Source organism: Girardinichthys multiradiatus, chromosome 9 (genome assembly GCF_021462225.1).
Source record: "Girardinichthys multiradiatus isolate DD_20200921_A chromosome 9, DD_fGirMul_XY1, whole genome shotgun sequence".
In the NCBI taxonomy this organism is placed as follows: domain Eukaryota; kingdom Metazoa; phylum Chordata; class Actinopteri; order Cyprinodontiformes; family Goodeidae; genus Girardinichthys; species Girardinichthys multiradiatus.
This window is the reverse complement of record NC_061802.1, coordinates 19,465,440-19,477,647: the sequence shown is the minus strand read 5'-3', so window position 1 is coordinate 19,477,647 and position 12,208 is coordinate 19,465,440. Positions and strand designations below refer to the sequence as shown.

Here is a 12,208-nt window from a genome sequence, read left to right as displayed (position 1 = left end):
TTAAACCTTGCTGTCTTAACTTGCAGATTGTTTGGAATGAGATCACAGTTTCACCCAACAACCTCTGATGTGAACCTAATTGTGTACACTCGGGTATTGGATTTCAGACCAGGTCTTAATTTCACAGCAAACGAAGAGAAACAGACAGAGTGAACTTGACAATGAGCGGGAGCAAGACAGTGCAAGAAGAGAGGGGGTGAGGCACGGACCACCCAACAGCTGCAAAGGAAAATAAAGCCAGGTCGGCCGGAGAACAGAGTCAGCTTCAATCGGTTCAGAAGTAGGACAATTGAAAGCTGTTGTGCGGTAGCTGTCTGCCAAGAGAAAAAGAAACTGATAGAAAATGAAGAAGGACTGGAAACCTGATCTAATCAGTGTTTATCTTAAACTTTAAATATATGGATTGAGTAATGTATATCAGCCAAATACTGTGTAATATATGTATAAGTTCATATACATAAGAATTCAAATCAGAGCTTTATTTAGGTGAGCAGAAAAATATTTTTTTTAAATAATTAAGCGCTAACGTTTTTTTAAAATCTTTTGTCAGATTTAAAGAAAACATTGCCTTTTAAAACTAAATGACAATATAAAAAAATATTTCATATTTGAAATGTTCCCATAAAGTTACTAAATATATTTTCCTTTCATACCTTATGCAGCTAAGTAAATCATCATGATTGAATCCAACAGAGTGGGAGTTTTCCTTATGACAGCATGTGACGAGCATTTTACAATTACATTTAAGAAAGAAACATAGTTTTGTAAATAGTTCTGTGAATTAAATACAAAAAAGTAATTATAAATGTCCTATTTTTAACAGATTGAGCTTGCAAAAACTTTTTACTTTTTTACTTATTTATGATGAAGGAAATTTTTTAAAAGGGAAATGTGGTACTGTATGAAGTGTATGAAAAGTGGTTTTAGTGGTGGCCACTAGGGGGATGAGCTTGTGTATAATGTTTGATCTGAGACCTGGACGGTGGATCTATTTCACTGACAACGCAGTCAATCACTGGAGAGCCTGTGTGAGAGGCTCAGTGGAAGCCACAAAGGGACGTCTGCTGAGATGAAGGTTTTTGTTTTGTTTTTGTTTGTTTGTTTTTTGCAGCTTTATCATATTGAGGTGGTGTTGGGGTTTAAATTTTGTGAAATTCTGTACAATCGATTTTCACCCTGACAGAATTTACAGATATCTATACTCAGAAAGGCTGATTTTGTAATCTATGACTGTGCTCAGGTAAAGGGTCTGGCTGTCATCTCTGATAGTATAGTTTTATTAATAGTTTTAGAATGTTTTCATTTTGCCTGCTGACTTCAAAGCACTTTTATCCATACTGCTGTTCCCGATGCAGGACACTTTGTTATATGGTGTGAAAAGCTGAACAAAACTTAAAGAGTCTCTCATAAAAATAATAATGAAACAATGGTAGGCAGCAACAATTATTTCCCCTTTGTTATTTAGCCCTGAAGGTTAACAGATTTGCATATTATGTGTAGGGCTGGCTGACTTGATTCTTGGGTTTGTGCTGTAGGTTTGTGACACTACTCGAAGTATCTGGATATCACTTCAATTACTGCTTCTCTTTTAGACTGATCCCTCAAAATTAACCCTTTCTTTAATTCTATGTAATTGCATATGGTTTTTTTGTCCTTTTCCCCCCTCAATTTATAAAATATCTGTAGACAAAGAGAAAAACAAATCTTGTAAAAATATTTATCCTAATTAAGCTGAATTGTGGTAAACCACTAAAAGAATGGACATATTCTCTTCAGCATCAAGCCCAATTAAGTTATTTCTGAATCTCCCCAGGCAGCCATCTGCAAAAGTCCTCTGATGCCATAGTTTGCCTCATCGCAGGTGACTCAGAGTACAGACAGTGGACACAGGAATTTGTGAAATAGTGCCCACGGAACCATCTTGTGATCAATGTGGGGAAAACCAAGGAGCTGGTGGTGAATTCCTGCAGGTGCAAACCCAAAACACTGACACTGGTGAGCATCCAGTGAACTGACATTGAGATAGTACCTGGGTGTTCATCTTAACAACATGCTGGACTGGAGCCACCATAGCGATGCTCTTTAGAGGAAGGGTCAGATCAGACTCTACCTGCTAAGGAGGCTGAGGTCTTTTGGGCTGCAGGGGGTGCTCCTGAAGTGCTTTTCTGACTCTATGATGGCACCAGTCATGTTCTGTGCTGTAGTTTGTGGCAGCTTATCTACAGCTAAGAGGAAGTGGTAATATAAGCTCATCAGGAAGGCCAGCTCTGTCCTAGAATACCTACTTGACCCAGTGCATGTGGCGGGAGACAAAACAACTTGGGTCAAAAAAACATCCCTGTTGGACATGTCCTTTACCACGCATGAAGCTGTTGCAGAACAGGACAGCTCCTTCACCGATAGACTGCTGCATCCTAGGTGCACAAAGGATCTGATCCTTCCTACCAGCAGCTTTTAGACTTTATAGCATCACTGGTCCCAACAAACCTGCTGTTATATGCAGTTGTTCTAATTCTTGTAAATAGTCTGATGTTGTTTTTAAATATACATGCAAATGTTGCACATTTTTTAAATTATTTTATTCAGCTGCAAATTTTTATCCAAGTATGCTCTTTTGAATAACTGTACAGAATTTTTTCTTATGCTGTAAATCTGCCCTTAGTATATAGTCTCTTATTCTTACTTTCTGTTTTTATATTTTACCTTTGTGTGAATGTGCATGCTTCGACTTGCCTTTCACTTTCCTGCTGGTACACTTAAATTGCCCCACTGATGGACAATAAAGGCTTATTCTATTCTAAAATATGATTTTGTCCAAATGATGTGATAGTGATGTGATGATACTGATGCATCTAATTTTGCTGTTAACCTGTTGAAACCATTTTTCATGTTTTCCCTACCGTACAAACCACAATTTCCCTGAATGACCAATATTGTTACAATTTAAAATCAATTCTTATATAAAAAGGAAGTTACCTTTCTATCCAGCTGAGCCAATGTGGATGATTCCTCAGCACATGGACTGGTTAACTGACCTGAAGACAGACGAACACAGATACTGTTAGCTCTTTGAATCTCTGGGTGCAAATTTTCAAACATTTTGCTTCCGCGTATCATCACAAATCTTGTTTAATCATGATACAAAAAAAATAGACTATTAAAACGCAAACATTTTAAAATAATATTATATAAAATGTAAATATACTTAAAGGTGGAAAATAAAATAGAACCTACAAAAAGCTTTAAAAGACAGAAAATGTAATAAAAATATGAACATATAATAGCATCTGAATGAGGTGTTATGGTTCTTTCTAATCTGAGGAAACTTCAAGCTAAAATAAGAAATACCTCTCAGATTTTGAAGTAGATGTTCATCTATACCTCCTCAGTAGGCATGAAAGAGCTGTTCACAAACTTAAAGGATTTTGGTATTCACAATAACAATTCTTTTTTTTTTTAGAAAATAACTTATGTAAAAAGTAAATTGTTATTTTCGTATGGGATCATGTTATTTTAGCTGTGCATAACAGTTGAAAGAAACATGTTCTGATTTGTTTGATACAGAATAAGAATTTCTAAAAAGTTTGTTCCTTCTAAACAGCAAAAGAAAGGACAAAGTCAAAAGATGAGTAAAAGTACTAGGTAATAAGTAAAATTTCAACATTTCTAACATTGGGACATTTGAGTTTGACACAGTAAAAAATAATAAATAAGAAAACCCCTGACCTTTAAGTTCTTAAGCTTACAATCTGCAAACATCAGGAGTTTGTTTAATTGTTATGAACCCATCCACCTCATCGGATTGCCAAATCTATTCTAGTTCGCGATTTAAATGGCAAAAACAATTTATCTGTGCTTCTGGATGACACTGGCCCATCCAAGCTGCCTTTCACACATGCATCTACACACATTACACAATATCTTCATTGGTCTCTGTCTCATTTATATATTTGCTGAAGGAGTTCATAACTCTGAGATGTTTCGAAAGTGAAGAGACGAAACAGGACAGCAGGTTTGACTCAAAATAGTCAAAAAATAAAAAGCTGTCATAAAACCAGAACTGATTGTTCTGTCCCCTTAACAAAGGTTAAACAAATTTTGCAGATATATATGTTTACTTGGTTAGAAAAAAGAAGAGGGAGTTGCAGTCAGAATTACAGCCCAATTTTCTGTAGCTGCAACTTCTGATTATTGAAGTTATACTTGGAAACACAATTAAAAATACTTCAAAGTCAGAAGACTGAAAAAGCAAAAGATTTTCAATAAACTCTGGTCAACATATCCCATTGGTGCATTAACCATACCAGACAGCAGCAACAAGTAAATCTAAAATCTGTTCTTGATACTCAAATCCCAGAGGATGTGATTGTTTTCATTTAACAGCTCCACTTAGTTTTTATATTTGGATTTGAATGTAAGCACATTAAAGCCTTGCAAAATTCATCATGACTGGGTTTAAATGTGTGGTTTACAAAACAATACTAATTACTCTTGTTGCATAATATAAAGTTAACAGAAAACAAAAACCATCTGGTAGATGACTGAAACAAAATGCTCGGAATATTCAAGGGACAGGAAATGGTTAGCACTTCAACCACATAACTCCACCTCAATGGTTCAGGGTACATCCAAAAAGGAATACCTTGCTGCCAGGGCAGTTTTAAAAGGTAAAACTCTACTCTAATTGTCTGATTCTGTCTGCGACAGGGGTAAAAGAAAGACCCCAGAAAACTGCCCTGGAACCTGGAAAAGGTTCCTTCAGTGGAAACAGACCCTTATATACACATAAGTAAAAGCTCAAAATTGTTTCATTTAGGCATACAAACCATTACCATACAATCTGGGATCTGGCTTAAAGAAAGCAACTTTTTAAAGTAAACAAAGTTTCAAATCTTAATGAATTTATTTGGAAATTTTTATACACTAGTTCATTAATGTATAGTGGATGTATGGGCTTCTTAAATGGTTACTAGGTAAAGGGGTTGGACAATTAAACTGAAACACCTGTCATTTTAGTGTGGGAGGTTTTATGGCTAAATTGGACCAGCCTGGTAGCCAGTCTTCATTGATTGCACATTGCACCAGTAAGAGCAGAGTGCAACGGTTCAATTAGCAGGGTAAGAGCAGTTTTGCCCAAAATATTGAAATGCACACAACATTATGGGTGACATACTAGAGTTCAAAAGACGACACATTGTTGGTGCACGTCTTGCTGGCGCATCTGTGACCAAGACAGCAAGTCTTTGTGATGTATCAAGAGCCACGGTATCCAGGGTAATGTCAGCATACCACAAAGAAGGACGAACCACATCCAACAGGATTAACTGTGGACGCAAGAGGAAGCTGTCTGAAAGGGATGTTCGGGTGCTAACCCGGTTTGTATCCAAAAACCATAAAACCATGGCTGCCCAAATCACGGCAGAATTAAATGTGCACCTCAACTCTCCTGTTTCAACCACAACTGTCCGTTGGGAGCTCCACAGGGTCAATATACACGGCCGGGCTGCTATAGCCAAACCTTTGGTCACTCATGCCAATGCCAAACGTCGGTTTCAATGGTGCAAGGAGCGCAAATCTTGGGCTGTGGACAATGTGAAACATGTATTGTTCTCTGATGAGTCCACCTTTACTGTTTTCCCCACATCCGGGAGAGTTATGGTGTGGAGAAGCCCCAAAGAAGCGTACCACCCAGACAGTTGCATGCCCAGATTGAAGCGTGGGGGTGGATCAGTTATGGTTTGGGCTGCCATATCATGGCATTCCCTTGGTCCAATACTTGTGTTAGATGGGCTGTCAAGGACTACCGAACCATTCTTGAGGACCATGTGCATCCAATGGTTCAAACATTGTATCCTGAAGGCGGTGCCGAGTATCAGGATGACAATGCACCAAGACTGGTGAAAGATTGGTTTGATGAACATGAAAGTGAAGTTGAACATCTCCCATGGCCTGCACAGTCACCAGATCTAAATATTATTGAGCCACTTTGGGGTGTTTTGGAGGAGCGAGTCAGGAAATGTTTTCCTCCACCAGTATCACGTAGTGACCTGGCCACTATCCTGCAAGAAGAATGGCTTAAAATCCCTCTGACCACTGTGCAGGACTTGTATATGTCATTCCCAAGACGAATTGACGCTGTATTGGCCGCAAAAGGAGGCCCTACGTCATACTAATAGATTATTGTGGTCTAAAACCAGGTGTTTCAGTTTCATTGTCCAACCCCTGTATGTAACAGTATTAAAATCCAGACACTTGTAGTTGACCTAACTACATTAAATTTTTCCCATAAAAATATTTGCAACCTGCATCATTTTCTGATGGTGCTATTTTTTGCATGCATTGTCTTTAAATAAATAAAATAATGTTGATTGTGATGAATCCCTTAGCATGTGGGTTCACAAATAATTATACAGCAAACCACTGGAAACAGCAATTAATGAACAAACAAAAGTGATGAAAATACAAAATAGCAATCACTATCAATTTAATCAGGACAGTCATACTGTGATAAAGCAATAGAGCACACGTAAAAGAAAATTTCTGTTGCTCACGTGGGAACCAATGACATTGACCAAATCAGTGTTTGTAGGAAAAATACTAGCTTAAATACATATGTTATCTGAAAGGATAAGGGTAACATTAGAGGTGAAGGGTGCAGAGGGAAGGTTGGGTTCAGGAAGTTTTCACTCCTTTCTTCCCAGTGTGCCCCTCGCCTTTCCAACTTCCAGTCAAATGCTGAAAGAAGCCAGATACAGGCAGGGTAATCACCAGTTAATAAGAAGCTATATTGAAAACAGACAGCCGGTCACATATTACAAGCTTGAAAGATCCATGCACACAGTTGTACACACACAATCACACTGACAGCACACAAAGATGTGTAATGACAGTGCAGTGCATGATGACAAACCTCTGAATGGAACAATCACTGAAAATCTGTAAAACTATAGAAAAGCACATATGTAAAAATCACCACACATACAAATACACAAAAACCTCACAACGTGCAGATCCTTTTTCCAACGCATGACTTCAGCACTCTCCCACCATCGTAGAAAAGTGCAAGCATATGGTAAAAATATTATTTCATGTTATTAAATCAATTATCAATCAAGATCCCATTAGGTATTATGTATGTGAATGTGTCCGTTTTATGTATCAGATAAATATTTTTAGTGACAGTGCTTTGTGCAGTGTTCTAACGATACTTATAAAACATTTGTATCTTTTCTGTCATTCTATAACATACTTTTTTTTCCTACCGAGTATCCAAATTCTTACAAATAAATTTTCATTTTTTAAGTGCTGGAGGCTTCTTCAACCTTTTGTAAAAGAGTGTTGCTGGCCAGTCAAATAAGTCATTATTAGTCCACTACAGTATGTCAACATCATGCCAACGATTTGATGACGATATTTTCGCAATATAATGTGCAGCCCTAATGCCAACTTAAAAATTACTTAATTTCTTATTTCGAAATGAGGTTCTTAAACACAGATAAAACAGGGTATCGAGCTTAAAGCAGCATTTTTCATAGAAGGAGCTCAATAGCAGCTTACACTTTATCAAAGTCACATACTGACAGCAATTGGACAGTATTTTGACTCCACTCCACAAGAAATATTTGTAACATTTTAATATCGCTAGATCTGGTTCTATAAGATCTTGCTACAGCCAACCATCTTGCAGCACAGGAAATAGGAAGTTTTCTTCAGTGTATGATGTACTGTCACTGAAGTATCCTGTAGGGTTTATAGGCTCAGCAATGAGTTATGCATGACCCTGTGACTTCCCAATTACAATTTGCTGTAACTAATTTTAGTGAATTCATTTTTCAGGAAATCATTGAGTTCACTTGACCTTTGTGACATGGTTCATCAATCTATTTTAAGTAGCCAACAGAAGATGGTTACATAGTGATAGTAAATTAATGGCCATTGACAGCAGTAATACTCAGATAAGCTGTTGCATTTTAAAAATCCTCAATTGAGACTAAGTGGACCAAAGTCTGCAAAGAAAATACTCCCCACTCCATTACACCACTACCATCAGCTTGAACCCTTGATACTAGGTAAAATAGATCCATGTTATTCAAGCTAAATTTTTACCCTACAATCTAGATCTCCTAGCTGAAAATGAGTCTCATTGAATCATGCAACATTCAGGTATTGTCCAGGTTTGGTGATCCTTTGCGAACTGTAGCCTCAGTTTTGAGTTGCTCCCATGTGATTGGCTGATTCACTATTTATGTTAACAAGCAACTGAAGTGTGTCTAATAAAGTGGCCAGTGAATGTATGAGCCACTGCTTTATGCTGGTGCTGCACGAACGTTTGGGAAAACAACCCAATTACAAAGTCACTTTAATAGCAGGTGTGAAAAAAGTGGTGATGTTGTACATTAATACACCGTGTCTTAATGCAGTAAAAATCTAAATTCTACACTATTCAACCAAATATATTTAAAATTAAAGGGAATTATCGGTGACATGTTTATTTTTACAGAAGTGAAGTATAAATTACATTCCTTTGCATTTAGACCCATGTTTAGATATGCCAAGATACACTGCAAGATAATAAATACTGTGACAGCAGCTTTATCAAAAGTGGACTGAGAAATAAGAACAAGAATCCAACCGGCTGACCTAGGTCTCTAATTTCCCTATTTTAAGTCAATCAAGTAGCAACATGAAGCCTCATACACAAACACCTTGCATTAGAAATCATGACTATATGTTTAGAGGAGTTGACATTCTGTAGTTAACTGAAGCAGATCATAGAGCAGTTTCAGAAAGCACATGGTTGGAATAAGAAAGAAAAAAGAGAGTTTGAGTCTGAGGTTTTAGAGAAAATTGTGTGATTTACGAACCACCAACTTAGCACAGTCAGTGGCATCTCTCACATTTTTCTGCTTTTGTATTTACTGTGCTCAGTTTTGGACTTTTAAACTAGTTTTAAAGTGAGCTAAAAACAAAATATAGCCACTCAAATTTATGAAGGCAAACTGCAAAAAAATCATGTTCTGAATGCAAATCAACAGAAAAGATTCCGATAATCACGATGAATAAGCATACAGATAACCTTTTAATACAAAATAGCATCTATTTCACCTGTATTTTCTCTTTCTACCACACACAACCATTTATCCTAAAAGTGCATCAGTCCCTTGTGTAAAGCATACCCAGTGTTCTGCTTACACCATCAGCAGCATCAAAAAGGACAATCTATGTTCCCCCCTCTGTCTTCTTTTTTCATTTGAGTGACTAGGAGCGGCAGAGGCGACAGCTGCAGCATCGCTCCCTGCCCATGCTCAGTCAGGGTGAGGCAATAGGTTTAGCAGGCGAGGAGGCGAGGCAGATTTATGGTGGTGGTTGTGACCTCTGGGGCCGTAACACAGTGATGGGTGAGTGGCTCTCAACGGTAAGCTACTGGCACTTGACAAAGTGCCCGAAGCAGAATGAATTTACTTCTCTTTTCCTCAATCATCAAGCAGCCACTGCCCTGACCCCCATCCTGACTGCTATAACAAGATCTCCCATCTCACAAGGGCCTGAAAAATTTACTGTCACATCTACTTTTCAATGAGCTCAAGTGAGCACTTCTTTCACCTTCAGCGGAGCAGGTGCTGGTGTCGAGTAGGGCTAACCTGCCCCTAGTATGAGTTTGTGAGTGTGTACATTTTATGTGTGTATGTGCATGTGGGGAAGACAGAGACATATTTACATGGAGATATATCTGTATGCACTGGTATGCTGGTCAACTCACTTCTCTCCACCTATATTAATGCATAGCCTTTAATAGCATATTTGCAAAGAGAAGACAATAGAAAGAAATAAAACAGGAAATACCCAAAAACACAGTATCCTATGATATCATGCAATGTTCATGAAACTTGCATGTTTTCTGCAGCACACTCAAGTGTAATAAGGTTACCAGGGACACAGAGGGCAGAACTATATGGATGTCAGTAGACACCTCTCCCATTTATATTAGAAGTCAATCTACCTTAACGCATCTCTTATACACACAAGCACACACAGCATTATGGAATTTGTGTGTATGAAGGCTTTCATCAGCCTGATGGCAGTAGAGTTGGACTTAATGATCCCGGTATTCTTTTTTTTTTTTATAACCAGTAGATAAATCCTGATGCCAACACATTTAAATTTCACCTTTCTTGCTCTCTACTTGCTGGAATGACATACAGTGAATGTAAAAGAAAATGAAGAAGATCAACTGAAAGCTTTGGAGGAAGTAACAGAATTGTTCTTTTGTCCAAATTGACCATTCATTTGGAACCTTTTAATACCTCTGATAATACATGAAAACAAACTATGTTTCAGTAAAACTGATCTTTAATACTCTTAATTTTGCATCCTAAAATGAACAAACTATAAAGTCACAGACTTTAACAGGTATTTCATCTTTACGTTTAAACAAAGGACAAACAGTGTGTGAAAGCAATGTACAGATTTAAAGTATTTAAAGCATTTAATTTTGCATGTTAAAATAAATAGTATAAGCGTAGTGGTCATTAACATCAGTATTTATATAGGTAATGTCAAGGTTTAAAAAAAAGATAACAACAAGACAGAGTTTTAAAATGAAATAATATATTTGTCCTTTTTGGTACATTGAACTGCATTTTATAACTTCTTTAATGTTCAAAGAAGCCAAGAAGCTGCAAAATTAGGGTAAATTGTATAATTATAGTAAAGCTACAAGAAAAAGGTTAACTTTGCATTATATAGAGTACCTGAAAGATAAACAAATAGTTTTGTAGTTCAGATTACATTTGAAAATAATATGCAGTTAGTAAATCTTGGGTCCACCATATGGACTGATTCAATAAAAAAGAAGATAAAATTGACTATTAATGTTCCTCTTTATAACAGAACAGGGTTTTAAAAATTACTGCACCATATTGTCTATTGATATTACAGTTACACTGCCAATCAATAACCTGTGCATTAGACAAAGAAACTAGACTGTGCACACGCTTCCATTTGTCAAGTTCAGTCTTAAATATGTCATTACTAATTCAAGCGCTTTTCTTTTTATGATCCCAGTCTCACCACCTCGAATAATGTTATCATGATGAGCCAATAAAAATCAATGATTAAACATGTGTAATTTCCCAGAGACAATGTATTAAAATTTATTGTCTCTCTTCTTGCAGCAGGCATTATGAAAGGCCCCGAGCGACTCACTGTCTGTGGGTTACAACTGAAAATAAAGTGGAGATTAAAAGCTACTCAATGAGCTGCTGTGAAATTGATAAGGCTATGAAAACTGCTACATGCCTGCTCTTGCCTGTTAAGCTGCACCGAATGTAGGATTAAAACTGTGGTGGAAAGGGAACGGTGCAGATTCAGAGAGAAGACTGGGAAGGTTGAGACTTAGACAGCATAAAAGGAATTCCATTAATATAGCACAGAAAATAGGCATTTATTGTCATCCTTCACTTACATCAGAAAGAACAAAAGTGGTGACAGAGGACCTGGTAACAGCCATTAATAAAAAACATATATACATATATAATACGGCATGAATCTAAATAAAGTCCCAAGACATAGAAAATCAAAGAAATATAAAAAGCTAAAATGTCAGCACAGGGTATTGAGAACAGAGCAGCCAATATAATCTCCAAAGCAGTAAAATGCTCTCAGTGATGTGCAAAGTTAATCTGCACTTAAAATCAAGTTCCTTAGCCAGATTTGTATTGTCTGTATCAACGGTTTCTACAGAAAGCTTCCAAGAGAAAACCACCAACGTTCAGCAGTCTCACAGCTGTTGTGAAGAAACGGTTTCTAAGTCTGGTGGTCCTGCTCTGGATGCTTCACAGACTCTTCTCTTCCAACTGTTCTGGTTAAAAATGCAAAATAATTTTGCCTTATTCACATTCACAAGTATTCCTAGAAAACTCTGTGGGGCAATGTTATCCAATAACCCACTGAGATTTACTGTTTGATCATCAACATGGACAGTATTCCATTTGGACCCCTTTTTTTAAATTACATAAAAGCAGAAAAAAAAATCCAGTGGCCACAAACAACACCTCTGGCTCAATCAGTGGCAGTGGCTCAGCAAACTGCATTTTTCTTTTAACTTTCAATTCTCCTAAGCATCCGTGCTTCACAGCCCCTAGGGCTATTGCCTTTCTCAATCTGTCCCTGGAGAGGCAGGAGTTATGGTCCCTGTCGATTGAGGAGA

At 37.3% G+C, this 12,208-nt stretch overlaps 1 protein-coding gene across 5 annotated transcripts in view; it reads right to left on the bottom strand.

Annotated features, from left to right (window-relative positions):
* Positions 1-12,208, bottom strand: part of LOC124873636 (adhesion G-protein coupled receptor D2) — a 128,471-nt gene that overhangs the window by 26,479 nt on the left and 89,784 nt on the right. For all 5 annotated transcript variants that reach the window (XM_047374409.1, XM_047374412.1, XM_047374411.1 and 2 more), the window contains one exon: positions 2,977-3,035. In XM_047374409.1, coding sequence (XP_047230365.1) covers positions 2,977-3,035 — 59 coding nt within the window. The remainder of the gene's footprint in view (positions 1-2,976; positions 3,036-12,208) is intronic.